Genomic DNA, 26649 nt, shown 5'->3' with positions numbered 1-26649 from the left:
AGTTTCAGCTGGCAACGGCGGATGGCACGGTGGATTGTGTTCACTGACAATGGTTTCTGGAAGTATTCCTGAGCCCATTCTGTGATTTTCTTTACAGTAGCATTCCTGTTTGTGGTGCAGTGTCGTTTAAGGGCCCGGAGATCACGGGCATCCAGTATGGTTTTACGGCCTTGACCCTTACGCACAGAGATTGTTCCAGATTCTCTGAATCTTCGGATGATGTTCTGCACAGTTGATGATGATAGATGCAAAGTCTTTGCAATTTTTCGCTGGGTAACACCTTTCTGATATAGCTCCACTATCTTTCTGCGCAACATTGTGGGAATTGGTGATCCTCTACCCATCTTGGCTTCTGAGAGACACTGCCACTCTGAGAAGCTCTTTTTATACCCAATCATGTTGCCAATTAACCTAATTAGTGTTAATTGGTCTTCCAGCTCTTCGTTATGCTCAAATTTACATTTTCCAGCCTCTTATTGCTACTTGTCCTAACTTTTTGGGGATTTGTTGACACCGTGAAAATTGGAATCAACGTATTTTTCCTTTAAAATGATACATTTACTCGGATTAAACGTTTGATCTGTCATCTACGTTCTATTACAAATAAAATATTGACATTTGCCATCTCCACATCATTGCATTCAGTTTTTATTCACAATTTGTTTAGTGTCCCAACTTTTTTGGAATCCGGTTTGTATTATACACCAGTACACTGTGAAATATTGTACAGTAAATCATGTAGATTTGTTTTTCTCAGTAGTCTGCCATGATGAAGAAGTGTTTAGATGCATTTCTCAGCTTCATTACCTGCAGCCGGAACCAGTCAAGTCTTAAAGCTCCAAAATCAAATGGCTTCTTGTCTTCAACTGCAGAAAACAGAAATGAAAAAAACTTCAAATACAATTTAATAGAAATAAGCAAATTGAATCTATATAAATCTAATTTGTTCTAAATCTGAAGTTTTTGGGATTCTTCCACACACATAGCTCAAAATGGAATCCAAACTTTTATATATCAAGATGAAGAGAAGATGAAGATGGAGGGAAACACAACCCTGTCCCGGAAGGTTTACCCATAATGCCTTAGAGTCAGCATCAGCCAATCAAGAGGGCCAATAGTTGTGATGTCAGTGGGCATGTCATAGGCACTATATATGATCCCAGAATGGGTCTTACATGTTTTTCTAGGTGTGTACATTGGAGTACCTCTGTTACATAGAGCAAAGAAATCTTGACAGAATACAGCTAGCTTATGGACAATTATTCAGGGATAGTGCATCTGTTAGATAGAGGAAAGAGATCTCAAAACACAGAATACAGTAGTGTAAGGTCAGAGAAGTTATTTCATAGTGAAGCAAAGACAATGGCCAGTTAGATTTATAATTATTTCACATGGAGATAGGTTTTAGAGATAGAAGTCAGTGTATCATGTTGTGTAACTTATTCAGGCAGCCTCAGGGGGGCTGGTAGTTTCAGCTATTTTAGCCTGGCTGTGTTAGTGTGCAGTATTTAAAATTATAATACATAGTTTATTATTAATGTGAATGAGCGCAATCTTTATCACATAATTAGATCATCACATAACAAACACAATCACATACAGTCAGGCTGCCTCAGGGACTTGCAACCATGATGTTATTTAAAGTTGCAGGCATCATTTGAAGCTATACAACTCCATTTATTGTCTATGCGAATCACCACAATCTTTATCACATAATCCATAATCAAAATAAATCTTTCACAATATTAATCCTGGTGCTAATAGTGCGCCACCTAACTGTCACTACCAGAACTTTGAGACGTTCTCACAACTCTGTTTCTCCACCCCTGTGATGATGTCACTACTAGAGCTTGGAGGAGTTCTCACTGCTCTGTTTCTCCGCCCCTGTGATGGGGTTTTTACTTTCATTTTCCTTCCTCCCAGCTGTTCCTCCTGCGTTTGATTTCCCTGCCTTTAAATCACCCCTCCTCCTTTGTAGTGTGTGGATTATATTTCTCATTTGAGTTGTAGCTCTTGCTTGAGTATCTTCACTTGTAAGCTATCATTTCACTGGACCTGTGTTCTGCTGCAGCAAGTACTCCGGATATTGCCAGCTGTCTTTGGATCCGTCTTCTCTGCTGCTGCAGCTCCTTCAGCTAAGTGTGCAGACATTGTAGTGTATCTGTTTATTTTCTGACTGGATCTGAGGCGACCACGGTTCCCTCCATATACTGAGCAGGGCACCGGTGGCCGTGCCCCTTCCACTATTGTAGGGGTTACAGTGGTCATCAGTCTTAGGTACGCGGGCATGCCTCGTTCCACCATTTGGATCCGGGCATGTGCTTTAGCAGCATAGGGAGAGCTTTGAGGGTCTGACAGGGGTCACCCTTTATCCTCCCTAGTTTGGGTCCGGTCAGTAGCTCTTTTTACTGTGTATGCCCTTGTTGCTCACATACAGCCGTGACATTGGCCAGGCGTATGAATCCGAGACAGGCCAGATGGTCTCTGTTCTTCTCCAGATTCAATTTTGTTGTTACATTCCGCCCTGGGATCAAAAATGTGAAGGCTGATGCTCTCTCTCGCTGTTTTCCGGGAGGAGGAAACTCAGAGGACCCGGGTCCCATTTTGGCGGAGGGGGTAGTTGTTTCTGCTCTATATTCTGATTTGGAGGCCGAGGTCCAGGCTGCCCAGACTGAGGCACCTGCCCGTTGTCCTTCTGGGAAGTTGTTTGTGCCTCCTGAGCTACGTCACAAACTCTTCAAGGAGCATCATGATACTGTTCTTGCTGGTCACCCCGGGAGTAGAGCCACGGTAGATCTCATTGCTCGGAGATTTTGGTGGCCGGCTCTTCGTAAGTCGGTGGAGGGTTTTGTGGCTACTTGGCCCTCGTTCGCGGCCTTCAGGTTCCCTTCTCCCGTTAACCATACCTTCCCGTCCTTGGACACACCTGTCCATGGACTTTATCACGGATCTTCCTCGTTCCTCACGGAAGTCGGTGATCCTGGTGGTGGTGGACCGTTTTAGCAAGATGGCTCATTTCGTACCTTTCCCTGGTTTACCCAATGCTAAAACGTTGGCGCAAGCTTTTGTCGACCATATTGTTAAATTGCATGGCATTCCCTCTGATATTGTTTCCGATAGAGGCACGCAGTTTGTGTCCAGGTTCTGGAAGGCTTTCTGTTCTCGCCTGGGGGTTCGGCTGTCCTTCACTTCTGCTTTTCACCCGCAGTCGAATGGTCAGACTGAGTGCCTCAATCAGAATCTGGAGACATATTTGCGCTGTTTTGTGGCAGAGAACCAGGAGGATTGGTGTTCATTTCTCCCTCTTGCTGAGTTTGCTCTGAACAACCGTCGTCAGGAATCTTCTGATAAGTCACCATTCTTTGGTGCATATGGGTTCCATCCGCAGTTTGGGACATTCTCGGGAGGGGCTCTTTCTGGTTTACCTGAGGAGGAGAGATTTTCCTCGTCTTTGTCTACCATTTGGCAAAAGATTTAGAGTAATCTTAGAAAGATGAGTGAGAAGTATAAGCGTGTGGCTGATAAGAGACGTGTGCCTGGTCCGGACCTGAATGTGGGTGATCTGGTGTGGTTGTCTACAAGAAATATTAAACTGAAGGTTCCCTCCTGGAAATTGGGTCCCAAGTTTATTGGGCCTTATAAAATCTTGTCAGTCATCAATCCTGTTGCCTTCCGTCTTGATCTTCCACGGGTTTGGAAGATACATAATGTATTTCACAGATCTCTCTTAAAACCATATGTCCAGCCCACGGTACCCTCCTCTTTGCCTCCTCCTCCGATTTTGGTTGATGGCAATCTGGAGTTTGAGGTTTCCAGAATTGTGGACTCTCGCATTGTCCGTGGTTCTCTTCAGTACCTCGTTCATTGGAAGGGTTATGGTCCTGAGGAGAGGATGTGGGTTCCGGTGTCGGACATTAAAGCCACTCGCCTCATTAGGGCATTTCATAGGGCTCATCCTGAGAAGGTGGGTCCTGGGTGTCCGGAGTCCACCCGTAGAGGGGGGGGTACTGTCACTACCAGAGCTTTGAGACGTTCTCACAGCTCTGTTTCTCCACCCCTGTGATGATGTCACTACTAGAGCTTGGAGGAGTTCTCACTGCTCTGTTTCTCCGCCCCTGTGATGAGGTTTTTACTTTCTGTTTCCTTCCTCCCAGCTGTTCCTCCTGCGTTTGATTTCCCTGCCTTTAAATCACCCCTCCTCCTTTGTAGTGTGTGGATTATATTTCTCATTTGAGTTGTAGCTCTTGATTGAGTATCTTCACTTGTAAGCTATCATTTCACTGGACCTGTGTTCTGCTGCAGCAAGTCCTCTGGATATTGCCAGCTGTCTTTGGATCCGTCTTCTCTGCTGCTGCAGCTCCTTCAGCTAAGTGTGCAGACATTGTAGTGTATCTGTTTATTTTCTGACTGGATCTGAGGCCACCACGGTTCCCTCCATATACTGAGCAGGGCACCGGTGGCCGTGCCCCTTCCACTATTGTAGGGGTTACAGTGGTCATCAGTCTTAGTTACGCGGGCATGCCTCGTTCCACCATTTGGATCCGGGCATGTGCTTTAGCAGCATAGGGAGAGCTTTGAGGGTCTGACAGGGGTCACCCTTTATCTTCCCTAGTTTGGGTCCGGTCAGTAGCTCTTTTTACTGTGTATGCCCTTGTTGCTCACATACAGCCGTGACACTAACGTAACATTGTGTCACAGTTACCTACAGTATATTGTAGTAGACTCTGTTCAGTTCACCTATTTTCTAGAATAAGGCATGGATCCATGGGGATTTTCACACACCTCCAGCTGATGCCAATGAATAGTTCTGCCACTGCTGAGAATGGGGACTAGCTATTTATCACCAGCCCAATGATGCTATTGCTGCCGTCTTCCTGTCCATCATGTTTAATGCAGGACAGCTGTTGCCACTACTACTACACCTACACATCCACACATCTCCTTCCTTGTTTATCATGTTCTATGCTGTGCTGTTGTTGCCGCTACTACTACCGCTGCACATCTCATGCCCTGTGTATGTTCCATACTGTACTGCTGCTGCTGGGAATGTACCCTGCACATAAAAAAAAATCTGAAACTGCTCCCAAAACTGGGATATTTTTCAATGGCTTTTGTAAAAAGCTATTGCCTTTTCTCTCTCCATGTTGAAGTTCCTAGAAAACCCCAGAGTGTCACACATGACTTTCCAGGGCAATTGGGGCACTTTTCATTCAGACTGATGGCCGATTTGGAACCAAAATAAATTTCAGTAAATTCGTTCATCCCTAGATTTTAAAGATTCTGGGATAATCAGGGTCTCAAAATCTAGAAATGAATGCTAAACGTAAACAAGAAATAGAGTTGTCGTCACTGTTTGTCAGTCTGCAGCAATTTCTACAGGATCCTGACACAAGTGCTCATATAGAAATCCTGCAGAGAACACAGGTGTTAATTCCTGCTCAACCTGCTGATCTGCTCTATCTTTGGCTGCAGAATAACTGACAATGCCAGTCTTAGCCAAGGATGAGGGTGTAATGATGATTTTTTGCTATGGGAGACAGGTCACAGTAGGGAGGCTCCTGCTCCAGTCACTTCTCTTACAGATTATCACAGGACAGTAAGGAGAAGGAGGACTGGTGACATGGATGACTTCCTGGGACACAGAGAAAAAGTTTCTTTATATATTTCTCAGTTTTAACTGTGATAACATATAAAAGAGGACTGAGGAAAGGAAGAGATGAAGGGAAAATAATTTTTCTGTGTTGTGTTTTTCTAGATGGTTCGATATAGTAATACAGGCAAATATGTCTAAAATAACAGTAACAATGTCTAAAATAACAGTATATATACAGATACTTCCTTAACTTGGCTCTTGGCTTGCAATATCCCAAGATGATTGGACCTCAGAGTAAGGCCTCATGCACACGACCGTTGTGTGCACCCGTGGCCGTTGTGCCGTTTTCCGTTTTTTTTCGCGGACCCATTGACTTTCAATGGGTCCGTGGAAAAATCGGAAAATGCACCGTTTTGCAGCCGCATCCGTGATCCATGTTTCCTGGCCGTGAAAAAAATATGACCTGTCCTATTTTATTCATGGCCAACGGTTCACGGACCCATTCAAGTCAATGGGTCCGTGAAAGAACACGGATGCACACAAGATTGGCATCCGTGTCCGTGATCCGTGGCCGTAGGTTAGTTTTTATACAGACGGATCCGAAGATCTGTCTGCATAAAAGCTTTTTCATAGCTAAGTTTTCACTTCGTGAAAACTCAGAACCGACAGTATATTCTAACACAGAGGCGTTCCCATGGTGATGGGGACGCTTCAGGTTAGAATATACTAACAGAACTGTGTACATGACTGCCCCCTGCTGCCTGGAAGGTGCTGCCAGGCAGCAGGGGGCAGCCCCCCCTGTAGTTAACACATTGGTGGCCAGTGTGGCCGCCCCCCCCCCCTCCCCTGTAGTTAACTCATTGGTGGCCAGTGCGGCCGCCCCCCCCCCCCTCCCCTGTAGTTAACTCATTGGTGGCCAGTGCGGCCGGCCCCCCTCCCTCCCCTGTAGTTAACTCGTTGGTGGCCAGTGGGCCCCCCTCCCTCCCCTGTAGTTAACTCGTTGGTGGCCAGTGGGCCCCCCCCTCCCTCCCCTGTAGTTAACTCGTTGGTGGCCAGTGGGCCTTCTCCCCTCCCTCCCCCTCCTAATTTAAATCTCCCCCTATCATTGGTGGCAGCGGAGTGTACCGATCGGAGTCCCTGTTTAATCGCTGGGGCTCCGATCAGTAACCATGGCAACCAGGACGCTACTGCAGTCCCGGTTGCCATGGTTACTTAGCAATTTGTAGAACCATTATACTTACCTGCGAGCTGCGATCTCTGCATCTGGTAAGTGACAGGTCCGGCCGGGAGCTCCTCCTACTGGTAAGTGACAGGTCTGGCCACTGGCCACCAATGAGTTAACTACAGGGGAGGGGGGGGCCACTGGCCACCAATGAGTTAACTACAGGGGAGGGAGGGGGGGGCCGGCCACACTGGCCACCAATGTGTTAACTACAGGGGGGGGGGCTGCCCCCTGCTGCCTGGCAGCACCTGCCAGGCAGCAGGGGGCAGTCATGTACACAGTTCTTTTAGTATATTCTAACCTGAAGCGTCCCCATCACCATGGGAATGCCTCTGTGTTAGAATATACTGTCGGATTTGAGTTTCACGATGTAACTCAAATCCGACAGTATATTCTAACATAGAGGCGTTCCCATGGTGATGGGGACGCTTCAAGTTAAAATATACCATCGGATTGGAGAAAACTCCGATCCGATGGTATATTAACTCCTGACTTTACATTGAAAGTCAATGGGGGACGGATCCGTTTGAAATTGCACCATATTGTGTCAACGTCAAACGAATCCGTCCCCATTGACTTGCATTGTAATTCAGGACGGATCCGTTTGGCTCCGCACGGCCAGGCGGACACCAAAACGACTTTTTTTTCATGTCCGTGGATCCTCCAAAAATCAAGGAAGACCCACGGACGAAAAAACGGTCACGGATCACGGAAAAACGGAACCCGTTTTTGCGGACCGCAAAAAAATACGGTCGTGTGCATGAGGCCTAAGGCCTCATGCACACGACCATTGTGATCCGTGGCAGATCCATCTGCATAAAAGATTTTTCAGAGCTGAGTTTTCACTTCGTGAAAACTCAGATCCGACAGTACATTTTAACACAGAGGCGTTCCCATAACGATGGGGACGCTTCAAGTTAGAATATACTACGAACTGTGTACATGACTGCCCCCTGCTGCCTGGCAGCACCCGATCTCTTACAGGGGGCTGTGATCCGCACAATTAACCCCTCAGGTAACCCCCCTCCCTCCCCAGTTTTAAATTCATTGGTGGCCAGTGGGCCTCCCCTCCCTCCCCTGTATTACTGTACATTCATTGGTGGCCAGTGCGGCCCCCCCTCCCTCCCCTGTATTACTGTACATTCATTGGTGGCCAGTGGGCCCCCCCTCCCTCCCCTGTAATACTGCACATTCATTGGTGGCCAGTGGGCCCCCCCTCCCTCCCCTGTATTACTGTACATTCATTGGTGGCCAGTGGGCCCCCCCTCCCTCCCCTGTATTACTGTACATTCATTGGTGGCCAGTGGGCCCCCCCTCCCTCCCTCCCCTGTATTACATTCATTGGTGGCCAGTGCGGCCCCCCCTCCCTCCCCTGTATTACTGTACATTCATTGGTGGCCAGTGCGGCCCCCCCCTCCCTCCCCCTCCTAATTAAAATCCCCCCCCCCTATCATTGGTGGCAGCGGAGAGTTCCGATCGGAGTCCCAGTTTAATCGCTGGGGCTCCGATCAGTAACCATGGCAACCAGGACGCTACTGCAGTCCTGGATGCCATGGTTACTTAGCAATTTTTAGAAGCATTATACTTACCTGCGATGTCTGTGACCGGCCGGGCGCTCCTCCTACTGGTAAGTGACAGGTCTGTGCTATAAGCAATGCACCATATTGCACCATATTGTGTCAACGTCAAAGGATCCGTCCCCATTGACTTGCATTGTAAATCAGGACGGATCCGTTTGGCTCCGCATGGCCAGGCGGACACCAAAACGAATTTTTCCTTCATGTCCGTAGATCCTCCAAAAATCAAGGAAGAGCCACAGAAGAAAAAACAGACACGGATCACGGACCTACGGACCCCGTTTTTGCGGACCGCAAAAAAAAAACGGTCGTGTGCATGAGGCCTAATGCAAACTTTTTTTCAAGGCTTGGACTACAACTATAGGATACTTTTCTGCATGTAAGTAACTAATCAATGTTAAATTAGGAATGCTTATATCTAATCCAACATTTTGCCATATAAATATCCAAGTCCTTTGTTGTGTGCATTTTAGGCCATCTGATGATGGATAAAAGCTATGGACACCTTTGGTGGCATTTTTATTATTATTGCATTCTACTTATTTTAGGCTGAAATCAACTTTCAACTGGTTTCTATTAAAACTTGTCAACAGTTTTTCCTCTACAGATTTCAGATTCACTGCATCTGTAGACTCTCTCCTCCATCAGGGTGCTGCTCTGACGTCTCAGACGACTTTCACACATAATACAATATCGGTATTAAACAGATCCGTTTTGATTTTAAACATCAGGATGCATACGTTCCATTAGGATGCGGTTGTGTGAAATCAAAACGGGGAAAAAACGGATCCATCACTAAATACATTGAAAGTCTGAGACATTGAAATAGGTGATGGATTCAGTATTTTAGGCCCCTAACAAAACTGTTCAGTCACCATTGACTTACATTGTTTTCAGTGCCTGATCCATTTTTTCCCGTTTTTCATGACCGGACAGAAAATAGTTAAATAAATATATAGGAAGGTTTCAAAAATTGCAACTTGGCCTTTTGTTGAAATGTCTCTTATTATTACAGTAAATCTATAGAGAATCATCTGCATTTGTACCAAATCCACTGCAGAAAACTCTTATCCTTAGTTCATTTTAGATTAAACATTGTGGCCCAGATTCAAGAAGCACTTGCGCGGGAACAAGTGTGATTTGCGCCGCGCAAGTACTGATTTGCTCCTATGCAAATTTGCGGCTGATTCTGTAAACCAGTTAAGCCTGAAATGCGGCCATTTTCCCGCGCACGCAGCCTAGCTGTTCCTGCGCAATTTGCGTGCAATTTTGCGCGGGGTGTAAGTTGCGCCTTCATGGAATTCCCTCAGCGAATATGCAAATTAGGTACTGCCGATGATTCAGAAACATGCGCGTGTGATGCGCATCTTGCGCTGGAAGCGTGCAAGCTTTTTTTTCCCTGGGCAAACTTGCTCCTGTTAAAAGCAGGGGCAAGTTAGCAAAAGATGGCCAAATGTCATCTGAAGGAGCACGCAACTTCAGCAGCACCTAGACAGACGATCTGAACAAGCAGATTTGAAATACATCTAAAGAACATCTAAATAGTTATTCTAGATGGCAGTTTGTTCTTATACCTTTTTATCCTATGAGAATAAAACACAAAAACAGGTGTTCCTTGTGCTCTTCAAATGAAAAATGACATTTTCAGATGTTTCTAGAATTTACTTATCTCATTCAAGTACTACACTAAAACAGCTGCACCAATAAAATAAAGGCTATGTATGTTTATTTCTGTTCTTTTATAATTTAAATTCTTTATACAGTAATATAAAATATTTTGGTCCCTTTGGGAGGTGCCATGTCTTGCAAAAGGGCTGAATTTCCTTGCTCAGGGGGGGTAGGAAAAAGCAGGATGAAATTCAGCAAAGAACCAGCGCAAGTCTGCTCCTATTTATTTGCTCAGTGCAAGCAGCTGAGCAGGATTTGCCCTGAAATTATGCTAGCAAACCTCTGCTGAGCCGAAAATTCCTCATTTACATAGGGGCACACCCACTTTGACTTGCACGGCCTTGCGCCCTCAGCTTTGCCTTAAACAGGAGCAAATTAAATGAACAAACGATTCCTGAATCAGGTGGCAATTTGGCAAAATTGCTCCAGCGCAGAGAAATTCAGCTGAGCGGCTCAGGTGTAAGTAATGGGCAAATCTACCTGAATCTGGGCCTGTGAGTATATTCTAAGGATGAGAATAAAAAGTAATGTCGCACTAGAATGCGGTGGAGATCCAAGAGAGGTGCTCCCACTAACAGACAACACCCAGTATGATAGAAATAAATATAGTAAAGAATGGAAGTGGGGCACTCTCTATAACTTATAGAGAGTGCCCTACTTCCATTCTTTACTATATTCTAAGGATGTAATCGGTGGAGTACCTACAATAGAGGCAGGGCCCGGGCGGGGGTTCGGCATGGAACTTGTTCTTTTCTCTTCCTCAAATGAAAACACTGCATCACTAGGGGAAACTCAATGCAAAGAGATAATCACAGCTTCCATGGTAGCTGTATTAATTTCTATGCACTGAGCTCTCCCTAGCTAGTTTTGTAATAGAAGAGAGGCAGAAGATTTATCAAAGTATTTATGCCAGTTTTTTTTATGTAAATACATTGAGAAATGTGGTGTTCAGAATAAAACACCTGTTCCACTTTTTCCAACATAAAAGGTTTCAAAAGACAACTTTTTTTTATTACAATTTGAATTTAATGACTATTTCTTCCACTTGATTAAAAGACTTAAATTGGGCAGAAATCTAGGGTGTTGTGCATATTCTGCATTATTCTGGGAGTGAGTGATAAATGTACACTGGGAAACTAGGTGCAGGGGGCCCATACTTAGTTTTTCTATGGGTACCTATGAGATCTGTGTACTTCTCTGGATGTAACCCATGAAGTTGTTTTGAGAACTGTGAGTGGGCATAAGTTGGGTAAGCAGAGAGTGGTAAATTCACCTCCTCAACTACAACCAATGGGAATAGTTGGTGAGAATGTTTTATTCCAGCCCAAGCAACTATGTTAATATTAAATTTTCCTGTGGATCCCCTCTGTTCCACTGAAGTATACCATGTTTGTTTTCAACTTCTGCAAGACTGCTTCTCTCACCTATGGTGTATCACTGGTCCCTATGAGAATACCTGTTTCTTCTTCATTACCTGACAAAAACTAAAATAAACCATGAATCAAATTGTTGGCACATTTATAGAATAAGGTGGAGATTTATCAAGTCCTGCACTCTATAATTCTGGCTTCAAAAAGTTGCAAAATAGGGCTTTTTTATTTTTGGGATTTTTTTGGCACAACAATTTTGGAACATTTTGCATCATTTACCCCAGTTCTGAAAAGTGGGTGGTAAAATGTGTGTGTTTAGCCTGTCAAGCTAATACAGTAAAAATCAGATTTATCAAACAAGTCTTTTTGAAATGTCTAAAAATGTGGCATAGGAAGTGGAGTAACAGAAGATGCTAATTTATCAAACATTGTGTGACATTTGATACATTTGGTGCAAATTACGGCAATGCAGATGCCCACGGAACTGACTTTAAAGATTCTCCTCATAATAAATTTCCCCTAAGTGTGTTACCTTGCTTTAACTTCAGAGAAGACAATGTGTTTACAAATGATGACATGATCACAGATTCTTCTTCTGGGCAAACTGTCAGATTCTAGAAGTAACATTAAGAGAATATTCAAAATCATGAATCGTGAAATAGGCAGACCGAAAGTGATTGTGACCAAAAAATAAATAAAAAAGTACTATATTTTTATAGGTCTATCAGACAAATATAAATGTTGCTAATTTAGTAGTTTCATTTGTCAATGCTTAGATGGCCTATGATACATTGTAATGTAGGGCGTAGGAAGAATAGTACAATTTAAGCAAGGCTGTATAAATGAATATACACTATGTTACTTACCTGTATAATGTCACTGAGGACCAAAGCATCAAATTTCGCCAGGTACTGTAGATGATAACGCTGAATGATAGGCAGATTCTTCCTCAGCAGTACCCGGAGCTCTTCAATCACAAACATCAACTGAGCTATATGTCTATAAAAACATGGAAAAAAAAGTTTAAATCAAAGTTGCTAAGCTTTCAGATATACTGCATTGAAGCACATTGAAATCCTTATCCATTAATGATCCTGAAAGTAGTCAATATCTCTAACGTTCATATTAACATTCATAACAACTGAGCGTCAGGTTAAAGCTTCCATACATGGAAGGCATTGTCAGCCAAATCTTTTAAGTATAAGGTATGATGAACTTAAAATGATACAAAAAACAGCAAAGTTTCAATCAACATGATTAATATGAAGGTATTTACTTGGTGGCATATCATTTTCACAAGCTTGGCCTCCAGTTTTCATATATGGTGGGAATATCAATGAGTGTGTAGACTTTGTATCCAAATTTATATAGTAACATTTATCAGATTTCACAAAATTGCAGAGTAAACCCTCCTTAAAGGGGTATTCCGGTTGTTAGAAGTCCATATGATAGGGGATATCCACATGATAGGGGATAACTATTAGATCGGTGGGGGTTCCACCAATCACGATAATGGGGTATATCCCCTTCAGCCTCCGTGAAATGAACAGAGTGGCCACTCGCACAAACGCTTGGCTGCTCCATTCATTTCTATGGGAGTTCTGGAAATAGCCAAGTACAGCGCTTGTCTATCCCAAGAGTTGCCATAGAAATGAATGGAGGGGGCGCACACATGCCCAATCGGCTGCGCCGTTCATTTCAGGGGGGCTGCAGGGAGTATGGGGCCCTGGTTCTCATGATCAGTGAGGGTCCCAGTAGTAAGACCCCCAGCAATCTAATAGTTATCCCCTATCTTGTGGAAAGGGGATAACTTCTAGCAACCAGAATACCTCTTTAAGGCTCTTCCTTTATCACTGGTTTTAGGACATAGTAAACTAAACAATTGCTCAGGAACCCTCTTTCCTTGGGGAGTTCCTTGAACAGAACCTGCAGAAGCAAACTACAGTAATACCACCAAGTATTATTTAGTCCTAAAGATAGGCTGTTAAAATGTATGCCCTATAGAACCATTTAACAGTGTTCTCACCATCTCTTTTTATCTGCACAGAAATAGATAAAAATAGTTTTAACTTCTACTGAAGTACCATCATGACTGTGCACACAAGATCCAAAATGAGAGTAGGCCCAAATAAACCAGCTTTCTAAAACATTTAGCAACTGGTGAGCCCAGCAAAGTTTACAGTAATTTCTGAAATGTCTGATACATGGCATGAAAAGATAGGTTTGAGGTTATTTTACACATCTATGTAGTCTTCTGGGGTCTTGGTTTTGGTGACATTCTCAGCATGGCGTACCAGCCAGTTAATTTCATCACGACAAAAGGATAAAGCCATAAATGCAAACAGAGCCTGAAAAAAATAATAACTTAGTATTATTAGAAGTTATACATAATATGTATTATAATGTGAATTTCTGAAGTACTATTCTAGAATCATTACCTTGGGACCCAAGAGGCCTGGTTCCTCAGCTAAAATAGTCTCCAGTTCCTTCACAGCAATTCTAAGGAACATACGTCTTGCACGGTGAAATTGGCCACTTTGGAGATAAGTTAGTCGTTACTCATTACATAAACCATGCTTTTGCAAAGAATGTCTACAGTAATATCTTATTATCTTTTGCAGATTATAGTAAGGGCTATTTACATAGGGAAGACAGTGCAGCACCTTCTTTTATACACTTATCCAAATTTTGTGCAATTATGTCATATCCCCAACCAAAGCTGAGGTTTCAGTATTCAGCTGGAGAGTAACTTTTACATACATTGTATTGTTGTTTGATTTTTTTTCCATAGTCAGCAATGTTTGTCAAAGGGTCATGTTATCAAATATGTCTACATTACACAGGTTTAAAAAAAAAATCACCTCCAGCTCCCAGAAATCCCTTTTAAAAAGTACCTCACAATATTGTGCTAGGAGGACTGACCTGTGTGTCATGAAATGTTCTTTGCATTCCTTCACATCCGCTACTCGTTTGCTATACCTAATCAGAAGAGATGACAACAGGATTGTTAATTGTGCAAAATACATTGGATATATTACAAATTGTTTAAATCTTCTATTATGGTTCTCAAGATCAACACATTGCAAAGAAGTGCTGTGCTATATCAGTATTTGTACATTCTAAAACAAGCCCTGTAATTAAAGGAACAGTCAGGTGAGAATAAGAAGGTGAAACTTATTCCATTTGACTCCACTACCCTGGTTGAAATTTACAAATGTAGCTATGAGATAACATGAGACATGCTGAAGGTAAGGTAAAATGAAATAAAGTGAGCAGGCAAGTGCACACAAGTACAGTGTCAACGACAACAGGGCAGTCACAAGACACAATGCATCAATAGTAAATAATTTAATATTGGAAGGAGTTGTTCCAAGTTTATTATTTATAACAGTACCCAGAAAAAAGTCCACATGAAAAATGTACAGAAATACATTTATAAACTTACATGGGAAATGAATCGTTATCTATATGGTTATTTAGAATTATAAACATTATAAACATCTATAGGACTTTTCAAGTGTGTTTTTTAATGTAAGCTTATGTTATAGAACCATTTATACGTAACATACCCTTTTATGCTCCCAAATAAATCCTCAGCAACGCGGTGTATTAGCAGAATGTCATCACGGATCAGTGTGATACAGTGGGAACCCTGAAGTGCCAATTTCCAAAGCTCTAAGCTTGCCTGGTGTGAATTCAGTGCACTGTGTGACAGCAGAAATCCAACTAGAAATAGAGATATTCAAACATTACTATAAGGCCAAGTGGTTGCAGCTTTACATGATTTAAAAAAACATTAAAGTTGGGTTTCGACATTCAGCCTTCCTGATACAGTGTTTGATGCCAAAACTAGGAGTGGCTAAAAAAAAAGAGATGAGATGGTATCTGTCTGTTATACGTAATACCCCTTTACTAGAGATGAGCGAACTTCTTAAAAATTTGATTCGGCTGAATTGCAGACTTTTTCGAAAAAAAAAAACGGTTCGATCCAATTTATATGTGATGAATCGTGTTAAAAAACAGCTATTTCCTGGCTGCAGAGAGCCTTTATAGCGGTGAACACTGTGCCTTGCAGTAACACGCATAGGGAGTCTGCTGTGGTAGTGAAACAATACTGTGAGTCAGTATGACATGCAGATGACAGGGGTAGCTCTTAGAATCACTGCGCACTTCACTTATTTGGGCAGTTACGGGGCCAAAACTGACCAAATAACTCAATGGGGAACACAGCCTTACAGGTCAATGTTAGCGCCAAGAAGAAGCGCACTCCTTTTACACCGTCAGCAGCTGATTCCACATAGATGTCTACAGAACCTGTTCTATTAGGCGCTTATACAAGTAGGCCCCCCCCCCCCCCCCCCCCCCCGACAGAGTGGAGAGGGTGTCAGCAGTAAGTTTGTGTTGACGTCACTGATTATTTTGCCCTTCCTCTGATCCATCCAAATAATAACCCCCAAAAAACTGATCCTGTCTGAGGAGCATCCGCCTTCACTCGGTCAGCATTTGGTCAGTAATCCATCAGTATTGCTAATGCCACAAAAAACAGGAGTGGATCAAAAAAAGAGATGACACGTAAATGGAATATTTGCATGTCTTCTGTGTTTTCTAAACACTCCTGCTTTTGGCTACCAAATCATAAGCCAATTCTGATGTAAAATAGGGACCATGTCATGCAGGCCTTACAGCTGATACGTAGACAGGATCCATTGTGCATCTAATTTTTCCTTCCTTCTGACAGATCAGAAGAAGGGTGAAAGGGTGAAATAAATGATGATGTCAGCCAGGCTGAAAGGCAAAATAGTAGCCCAGTCATAAAGTGGGGAGGGTGGGAACAGCATGAGTAGTCCACAGAGTGGCCCTACGACATAGTGGTGTGGTGGAAGCAGCATAAGGAGACCACAGAGTGGCCCAATGACAGAGTGTCGAGGCAGCATCAGCATCAGGAGAAGGCCACAGGGTGTGACAATGAAAGTGTGGAGGTGGCAGCAGCAGCATGAGGAGACCACAGAGTAACACAGTGACAGAGTGTGGAGGTGGCAGCAGCATCAGGAGGAGGCCACAGGATAGCTCAATGAGTGTGGAGGTAGCAGAAGCAGCATCAGGTGACATAGTGTTGAGGTAGCAGCAGCATGAGGAGACCACAGAGTGGCAAGGTGACATAGTGTGGAGGTGGCAGCAGCATCGGGAGACCACAGAGTGGAAAGTTGACATAATGTGGAGGTGGCAGCAGCATCAGGAGACCACAGAGTAGCAAGGTGACAGTATGGAGGTGGCAGCAGCATCAGGAGACCACATAGTGGCAAGATGACATAGTGTGGAGGTGGCAGCAGCATCAGGAGACCACAGAGTGGCAAGGTGACATAGTGTGGAGGTGGCAGCAACATCAGGAGACCACAGAGTGACCCAGTGACAGAGTGGGGTGGTGGGTGGCAATACCATTACCAGCTGAAGATGGTGGGTGAAAGAAGGAGCACTTGGCATCAGATGTGTGGCATCAGGTGGGTAACAGCTTCAGAATAGTAGCTGAGGCAGGTAGTCAAAAGAAACCAGTCTCTTTTGTCAAAGTGTTGGTTTGGCACCATGGATGATATAGTCTGATGCATCAGTCATTGGTGGGTGGAAATCCTGGTTGATCAATGCCTGATTCAACTTGACAAAGGTCTGCCTCTCCACATTTTGGGTGGACAGGCGAATTCTTTTTGGGGTAACTATGGCCCCCGCCGTACTAAACACCCGCTCTGATGGCAGACTACTGACCGGGCAGGACAGCTTTTTCAGGGCAAACTATGCCAGTTGCGGACACAAATTGAGTTTGGCTGCCCAGTAGTCCAGTGGATCTTCAATGTGGGGTGGCAGGGTGCTGTCCAAGTATGCCACCACCTGCTGGTTCAGGTCCTGCTCCAGGTCTAGCTGCTGCTGCTGCTGGTGAGTAGTTTCTTCACTAGGCAGGTGAAGAAAGCTGCTCATCAGCGTCTCTAGACTCAAGTTGATGCTGATGGAGCTGAAACTGCTCCTACCCAAAACCCCACCCACCCTGACACAGCAGCCATGGCAGAGGAACGTGAGCGCAGAGGGCCCCCCCTGCGAGATGATGGATGATGGGGCCCCCATTTTGGATCAGTAGCAAATGTCCAACAAGGTGGAGAGCCAGAAGTCATCCCTCTGCTGAATGGTGACAATTCAGCTGTCACTACGCAAGCAAGTGAGCATGCATCAGGCCATTTGTGCAAGTGACTCAGAGGGACTCCCTGCCTCTATCTCCACTGCATAATGCCACGGTGTGTCTGGGTCCTCTGCCTCATCTTCCTCATCAACCTGTAGCTACTCTGGCTGCTCCTGCTCCTCCTCTCCTGTCACCTGTGTAGAAAAACCACCCATTTCGCTACAAATTGCCTGTGCTCCAATGTCCTCCTCCCCCTTCTCCTCCTCCTCCAGTTCAGCCCCCACAGGGCTGATGTGGCCGTGAGATCTAGGCGCCACATCTCCAGTCCCCTGACCAGCCAGATTTACAAGCATCTGTTCCAGGACATGAAGCAGTGAAATGACATTGTTTATCCCGTAGTTCTGGCGACTGACAAATAACGTGGCCTCCTCAAAGGCCCTGAGCAAATGTCAGGTGTTACACATGAGCTGCCACCGGCTGACATCAAAGGTACACAGGGGAGTACACCTGTCCGCTTGGATCATCAAGAAATCGTTTATGACCTTTCTCTGTTCGTATAGTCGGTCCAACATATGGAGGGTGGAATTCCAATGGGTGGAAACATTGCATATCAGCCTATGTTGGGGGATACGGTTCTGCGCTGCCGCTCAAGGAGGGTGTGCTTTGCGGTGTACGAGTGGCTGAAGTGCATGCAAAGAGACGGACATTATAGCAGGACCAACAGCATGAGAACGTTGAATCAGAAGCGGCTTCACCTGGCCAAGTTACTGGTGTGGCTGTGCAGGAACCACATTCACACAGTGGGTCGCAAAAGACATGTATTGTCCCTGACCACAGTTACAGCTCCTCACGTCGGCGCTGCCATGCACTTTGGCAGACACCGACAGGCTCAAGGACTGGCCCACCTTCTGTTCTTAATACATGTGCAGGGCTGGTACTGCCTTTTTGGCAAAGAAATGACAGCTTGGGACTCTCCATCTCGGCTTGGCACAAGCCATCAGTTCTCTGAAAGGTGCAGAGTCCACCACTTGGAAAGGGATGGAATGCAGCACCAGCAACTTGGCCAGGAGCACATTCAGCTTCTGCGCTGTTGGATGAGTGCATGCATACTGTTGTCTCTTGGCAATCTCTTCGGTGATCGATTGCTGACGGAATGATTGACGAGGAGTAGGAGGAGGAGCAGGAGCATCAGGACCAGCAGATGATGGGAAGGACAGACAGCTCCCTTCGGCTGAGGTGGTGGAGCCTTGACTACCTGAAATTGGGTGTGTGCCACTGAGTGATGCAGCAGTTGCTTCGGCAGGCTGGACCACCACATCGAAGTCACGGTTCTCCCAGGCCACTATGGTGACGCTGCATATGTTGACGCAACATTGTCACCCTAGCCACGCTTCACCTTCTGCCCACAGATTCTACAAATGGCCATGTTCACCTCCTCTGGCGGCTTAACAAAAAACTATAATATATATTTTTTTGCCACTAATACACACCAAAAAGGGCTTTAGAACACATAACTGCACTGCTGAACGGCAAATAATATATTTTTTCTTGCCACTAATACACGCCAAAAAGGGCTTTAGAACATATGACTGCACCGCTGAACGGCAAATATATTTTTTTGCCACTAATACACACCAAAAAGGGCTGTAATTTTCTCACTTCACCACACAACGGCAAATAACATGCAAAAAATGGCTTTAGAACATATAACTGCACCGCTGAACGGCAAATATATATTTTTTTGCCACTAATAAACACCAAAAAGGGCTGTAATTTACTCACTTCACCACACAACGGCAAATAACATGCAAAAAAGGGCTTTAGAACATATAACTGCACCGCTGAACGGCAAAAATATATATTTTTGTGCCACTAATACACGCCAAAAAGGGCTTTAGAACATATAACTGCACCGCTGAACGGAAAATAATATATATTTTTTGCCACTAATACACGCCAAAAAGGGCTTTAGAACATATAACTGCACCGCTGAACGGCAAATAGGCTCTTATTTTTTTCCACTTATACATGCCACAAAAGGCTTTAGAACATATAACTGCACCGCTAAACAGCAAATAATATTATTTTTTTTGCCACTAATACAAGCCAAAAAGGGCTTTAGAACATACATGTATAACAGCACCGCTGAACGGCAAATAATATATTTTTTTTTTACCACTAATACACGCCAAAAAGTGCTTTAGAACATATGACTGCACCGCACAAGGGCAAATAAGACATATACATTTTTTCTTGTAATAAACCCTGTTAATGGCTGTATCAAATAGCACTTGCACCCCAATAACAAGTTTTTTGGAATTACAGAGCTGTATAATGGCAATTTGGATCTGCAGTCAGTGCAGCAAGGTGTAATAGGATTGTTCCTATTACCCAGACTGTAAACTCCCCTACTGAACCCTGTTCTGCTTCAATACTGTGGAATGATTCCTCCCCATCCTTTCCCTGAACTCCTATACAGCAAAATAAAAGTTTAAAAGTCTTTTCTACCACTGTCCCTAACGCCTGCTGACGTCTCTCTCCCTGCACAAAGTACACTGGAAAATGGCTAAATCCAAGATGGCTGAGGCTATTTATAGAGCTGTGACATCACAGGACTGGCTGGCTGCTGATTGGCTGCATGCATGGCATTGTGGGTGATCCGTCGTTCCCAGACTTCCATGTCCTAACACGTGCAGCAGCCATTTTAGGAAAAAATTTGATTCTCTACCACGAAGCGTGAGAAGGATTCGGTGCAAATCAAAATTTTCCACTTCGTCAATTTTGATTCGCTCATCTCTACCCTTTACCTGTTTGCTGACTGAGCAGGCAATAAGCAGAATGAACTGTTTGTTCCCAATAATTGCCTACTCATCAGAGGAGGTGAGAACTGCATTTACATGCAGCAATCACCTCCGCTATATAGTTACAGGTGATTGCTACAGTGATAACTCTTTCCTATACAAGATTCATTGTTTCTTAGCATGACACCACCGTTTACACAGAATAATCTGCTTCCCAGAAACAATAATTTTTATGTCTGCATCAATGATGATTTCACCCAATGAAGGAGTGTTGCTCGTTCATTGGGTGATTGGTAGGACCTTTACTTAGGAACGCTACTTCCCAATAATTGCCAAAGATGTCTCCAGCTTAAACAAATAATTCCTATTACTTTGCAAGGCTATTTGTGGTACCCTTGGTATTGTGAGTTTGGTGCAGGTGCAAGGCAGGAGCTGTAGGTGGTGTGGCTGGCGAATGGTGCAGGAGTCAGTAACCAGGCCAAATGTAACGGAATAAACATCTCTTTACTGAAGTGCAGAATGGTGGTGGTAGCACAATCTAACCATACCAAAACACAGTTCCCACAATATACAGTGTAAATCTCCCCAGATCGTTTTGTACGGATTTGAGCAAAGATGGGAATTATGGTACTTTTTCCTCTCCCTTTCCAAAGTCTCTCTCTACAGAATCTATGACTGGCAATATTACTTTTATAATGGTAGTTGTAATACACAACTGAGGTATACAGGTTTGAGATATCAGTGGCCAGGTCATGTCTAAGTGTGAAGAGTGTCTTAGGGGGTTGCCCTATGTTACTGCTGCATCAGTGCCACCGCCATCAATTGGTGGCTATTTTGCAGACTGTGACAGGAGTCCGATGAAAAAAGTCCATACCTCGATGAGGTTGGTTAAGAATAAAGATTCTTCATACTCTGTGCTTCAGTCTAGCTAGTGCTAAACAAGTTTTGGATTACAGATTACACTCCCCCAGCGAGAAACATAACACAAGTATCATACAATTGATTAATCATTTAGAGGGAGATTTATAAAAAAACAATGTAAACAAAAACGGACTTAGTTGACCATAGCAACCAATCAGATTCCACCTTTCATTTTCCAAAGGAGCTTTGAAAAATGGAATGTGGAATCTGGTTGGTTCTATGCAGTGAGCCATCTTTTCTTTACACTAGTTTTGCTAAATCTACAGATCTTAGGCTAAGAACTTTTAGCCAGCGATCTATAGATTGTGTGCAATGTATGGTGTATATTTTTTGGCAACAGGAAAAACTTGTAGGATCCACTTGTATTGTCCTACATGGTATGTTTGGCATAATCTGTATGTTGGGAGAAAAGGAGCATTGTACATAATAAAACCAGGCTGCACCTTATTTTGTCCAAATGGTAGTAAGAGTGGCATATAGATAATCAGTACACCAATACACAGGGTAGGGAAACAATTTACATGTGAGTGATAACGTGAAATTGAGCGTCAGGCCTGGCCCTAAATCATCCATTTTAATTTATTTATTATCCACACGGCTGAAATTTGTATTTCTTGTTCAGTTTAATTAAACCAGCATATAGGTGATCAGTACACCAATACAAAGGGTAGGGCAACAATTTACCTATGAATTATAATGTGAAATTGAGCATCAGGACTGGTCCTTAATCATCTGATATAGTTTATTTAATATCCACATGGTTGGAATTTTTTGTTTTGGGGATTGTTCAATTTAATTAAACTAACATATAGGTGATCAGTACACCAATACACAAGGTAGGGCAGCAATTTACCTGTGAGTGATAATGTGACATTAAACGTCAGGCCTGGCCCTAAATTATCCGTTTTTGTTTATTTTAATATCCACATTGCTGGAATTTTATTTTTCGGGGGTTATTCAATTTAATTAATCCAGCATAAAACACAGAGTAGATCAGAAAAGTATCTGTGAGTGATAATGAATTTAGGCCTAAATCCATTTCCCTTTATTTCTGTCTCCACACGTTTCCAATCATTTTTTATTTTTTTGGGGGGGGGGGGGGTTATTGATTATTGTATTCAAACCAGCATATACATGATTACTACACCATCACACAGGGTAGCGCACAATATTATCTGAGAGCCCCAAATATGTTAGGGCAACAGAAGGGTTCCAAATGAAAGACCCAGAGCCAGAATGTGAGTAATAGCAGCACCAGCTATCCAGTCAGAAGTGGTAGTAGTAGGCCGCAGTTGTCCCTGCTGGCTTCGGAAAGGCAGGGAGGGTGAGGACTCCAATGACGATTGTGTGCTGGACAGGACCTGGGAGCTGGATGGGGGTGCTGAGGATGAGGCAACATCAGTGGAGAAGGGTGGTGGCTGCAGAACTAAGGAGCAGAGGCGACATACCTTCCAAAGAACAGCCAGGGCCACATCTGCTTCAGGTTCTGGTGATGCCATTGACACTATGGGACCAAAACGTGCCAGAGCTAAGCCCAGCTTGGCTGCCTGTACCTCAGTGGGAGCAACTCCCATATGGCATTTTTTTCTCCACAAGGCAGGCACACAAAACCACAGTGGTGTGCAAGATCTGCAGGATTTTAATAAACCGTGGCCATTCAAACACACTCATAGCTACCAGAGGTCTGTTACAGGACATGAGGTGGCATCAACGGATCCTTTGGGGAAATATCCTTTGACCTCGCCCCCAACCCCCCAAGATTATATCGGTCTGGCTCCCACAGCAAGCACTAATCTACCGCCTCCTCCTCCTCTATGGACACAGCACAGTTCCGAACGGCCGCAGGGCACAACCTCGCTCATACTACCCCTCCTTCCTATCACTTGTGTCTAATCATGCGTTGCCACGTCGTGTAGGAGATAATCGGCGTGGGTGACAGTAGCCACACTGATGAGTAGTTGCAGCTAAAGTACATCAAGCAGCAAATATCCAGCTGGCTGTCACCCCGCTGACTCCAACTGGACAAGTTGGTCAGTGACAATGGGCGCAACATTCTGGCTGCCCTGAACCTGCGGGAAATAACACATGCTCCCTGCATGGCCTTTTAATAAAATGCACTGGCTTGCGAAGGAGGAGGAAGAAGAACATCTAACGCATCTTGCTGTCCTCCCTGTAGCTGTTGAAACTCCCATGGGTGAGAAGTAGGAGGTGCTGCCACTTGAGGAGGAGGAAGAGGAGTCAGAGTTGCAAGAGGATGATAATGATAATGGTGACACAGTCCACAACACCCAAACGTGTTGTGGACCCAGTGGAGGGGCGGAGGTGGAAATAACTAGCTCCTCGGACATGCTGGCCAGGATGGTGACCTGTATGCTCACTTGCTTATGCAGTGACAGACGGATCGTAGATATCAAGCAGTCTGATGATTTCTGGATAGCCATGCTTTTAGCAGAATGGGGGAATGTTTTTCTCCCTCCTAAAGTAAAATGGGGGAATGTTTTTCTCCCTCCTAAAGGGAGGACAAATTACATTATAACCAGGAGATACTATGTACACAGATTGCTGCAGCTTACAGCGAGCAGACGCCTGGTGCCAGCGTGTCTGAAAGGGAGGCCCCTCCCACCCGCAGCGTCACCCCCCTCCCACCACAAGCAGCCGAAGCCACAGCAGCAGCCATTTCAGTCTCCTCATCATGATGCAGCAGTTTTTACACGGGCCACGCCAGGCTGAGGCCAGTCAAAAAGCCTCCAGCTCCCACCTCAACTCCCAGGTTCAGGCCTACCTGAACTCTGGCCAGTCTCTGGCGCATACCCTATTACGTGACCCCATGGATTTCTGAGCACGCAGACTAGAACAGTGGCCTGAACTGGCACAGTATGCTCTCTTTCTTCTTTCTTGCCAAGCCTCCAGTGTCATCTCAGAGAGCGTTTTCAGCTGCACAGGGTCGTGGTGACAACCAAATGGGCCAAGTTCTCCTCCACCAGTGTCAAAAACATCACTTTTGTCAAAATCAAACAAGCCTGGATTTGGGAGGTTTTTCAGGCTAATGAAAAGATCTGGCCTTGCTGGTGGTGCCCCATTTTTCTACTGCCAACCATCATGTTCTGTACAGCTGCTGCTGTCTCCAGCATGTCACTGCTGCAACCTGCCAACCATCATGTTCTGTATGGCTGCTTCTGCTGCCTCCATCATGCCACCACCGCCATCATGCTACTGCTGCGGCCTGCTGACTATAATCTTCCATAAGGCTGCTACTGCCTCCATCATGCTGCTGCCTGCCAACATGTGCCATATGGCTGCTGCAGCCGCCGCTGCCGCTGCTCCTCGCTGCTCCTCGCTGCTAATCCCCTACAGCCACCGCTATTAACGCAAAGCATCTGCCACTACTACCACTACTACTACTACTACTACTACCCATAGACAGCATTGTATTTTCCATGATATGCTGCTTCTGCTGCTGCTACTATTACGGCCGCATGTCACTATATCTGTACCGTACCGTTTCCACATCTACACTGCACTGCTGATGCTCCCAATTAAAAGGGATAATTTTTTTAGGCTCATTCACAACTACTCAAGCCACTTTTTCTTCTGACAATCAACACTTGGGCATTTCGTATGGCAGGCATTCTGACCGTGTCAAGGCATAATTTTTGAAAAATTGTTCCCCAAACCACTTTTTTTTATCCCATAAAACTGTGTGTATTTAAAATTCATCTGCTCCCGATAAGGGACAATTCTTGGAAGCTTTGGAATATGAAAAAGCATAACATGCCACAGTGCAGTGTGTTTTTAAAAACATTGTATGTTAATGTCATCAAACATGCATTTACCCACAGCTATGTATGTCAGAGTGACTCATACATCATTTACTATTGCTGAATTTGAGAGCTTGGGGAGGGGGGAGTGGAAAAGAAAAAAATCCCCAAAAATAAATGAAGAGAAATTTTTTCCTAGAAGGCGGATAAAAGGGGTTATATACTAATTTATAGGGCAGTTGGAGCAACTTCGGTTCCAGAAGAATTGGTTCGAGTCCGAACCGAACTTTTTCAAAAATGTGGCAAAACTGAACCAAACTAATTCTCGAGTAGTTTGTTCATCTCTAGTATAGAGTAATGAGATGGAGATTTTTGTATTTTCCTTGTGATGTTTGTGCACTAGCAAGATATCATTCAAAGTGTATAGTACAAGTGACACGTTAATGATATTGTTGAATGAAAAGACATGAAACTTACTCAGGATCCATCGTTCCATTGTCTCAACAGACAAATATTCACAAGGCATCTGAAAAAAATTTATTAGTATTTAGACACTATAATTTATACCAGCTTGGGAATTGCCTGCAGGATTTAACCAAACACGTATTCTGTTGTTTTGGATGAAAGGATGAGAGCATTATTTACAGAATTATATGCTGTTTGTTTCCATGATAAGTAATGTATTAAATGTGGTACTACTTATCTCCCGTGATTTAGGCTATGGATGCACATGTCTTTTATTGTCCAAGGGCTGCATTGTCATATTCAACCATTCTCAAGGGCCCCAATAAAACGTCAAAGGGTATTATCATCTGAGATATTAGTGGCATATAAAAAATATATTTTAGACCAGGCTTTGTGGCCACCTGCCTCTTTTGGGTGCTGTGAATAGGGTCCCCACCCGTAGTAATAGCATGCAAAAATCACAGCAAAATAGATGGTTATCTTTGTTCTGTGAATGGTTTTATTTTCACGGCAATATACATGTGCATACATGTGCATGTGCAAACGTTTTCGGCATAATTTAGGCCTTCGTCAGGCACTACAAAAATAGTATAGGTATAAATTAATATATATGAACAAGATTGTCAGCTCTTTTGTTTAACATAGTGAATAAAGTGCATAAGATGCAAGCATTAGCCATCTCTTTGATATCACTGATGTGCGCTGATTAATATATTTTGACAGTATCTGCAAAAAACATTATAAGGAAAACAGGAAAGAGATCCAACTTAGATCTACTTTTCTCATATCACCTATAAATAGCTTAATATCTGCAGTAAGACTGTCTGGCTTACCTAGGATGAAAATGTAACAATACAAACAGATCCTGAATAGTATATATGAGTGATGCCAATTATTCATATGATACATATACTGCAGATATTAAGCTATTTATAGGTGATATGAGAAAAGTAGATCTAAGTTGGATTTCTTTCCTGTTTTCCTTATAACTTTTTTTGCAGATACTGTCAAAATATATTAATCAGCGCACATCAGTGATATCAAAGAGACGGCTAATGATTGCAACTTATGCACTTTATTCACAGTGTTAAACAAAAGAGCTGACAATCTT

The 26649-nt window shown here is 43.9% G+C and overlaps 1 protein-coding gene across 1 annotated transcript in view; it reads right to left on the bottom strand.

The window, feature by feature from the left end:
* Nucleotides 1–26649, bottom strand: part of NCKAP1L (NCK associated protein 1 like) — a 341608-nt gene that overhangs the window by 256239 nt on the left and 58720 nt on the right. Inside the window, exons 8-15 of the mRNA XM_040425859.1 lie at nucleotides 25551–25599; nucleotides 15000–15156; nucleotides 14353–14409; nucleotides 13869–13965; nucleotides 13669–13778; nucleotides 12297–12429; nucleotides 11963–12044; nucleotides 808–866 (exon numbers count right to left, since the gene is read on the bottom strand). Of these exons, the coding sequence (XP_040281793.1) occupies nucleotides 808–866; nucleotides 11963–12044; nucleotides 12297–12429; nucleotides 13669–13778; nucleotides 13869–13965; nucleotides 14353–14409; nucleotides 15000–15156; nucleotides 25551–25599 (744 nt within the window). The remainder of the gene's footprint in view (nucleotides 1–807; nucleotides 867–11962; nucleotides 12045–12296; nucleotides 12430–13668; nucleotides 13779–13868; nucleotides 13966–14352; nucleotides 14410–14999; nucleotides 15157–25550; nucleotides 25600–26649) is intronic.

The sequence above is a fragment of the Bufo bufo genome, chromosome 3, assembly GCF_905171765.1.
Source record: "Bufo bufo chromosome 3, aBufBuf1.1, whole genome shotgun sequence".
Classification (NCBI taxonomy): domain Eukaryota; kingdom Metazoa; phylum Chordata; class Amphibia; order Anura; family Bufonidae; genus Bufo; species Bufo bufo.
Note: the sequence above shows the minus strand (reverse complement) of the source record. Positions and strands in the feature narration are given on the sequence as shown.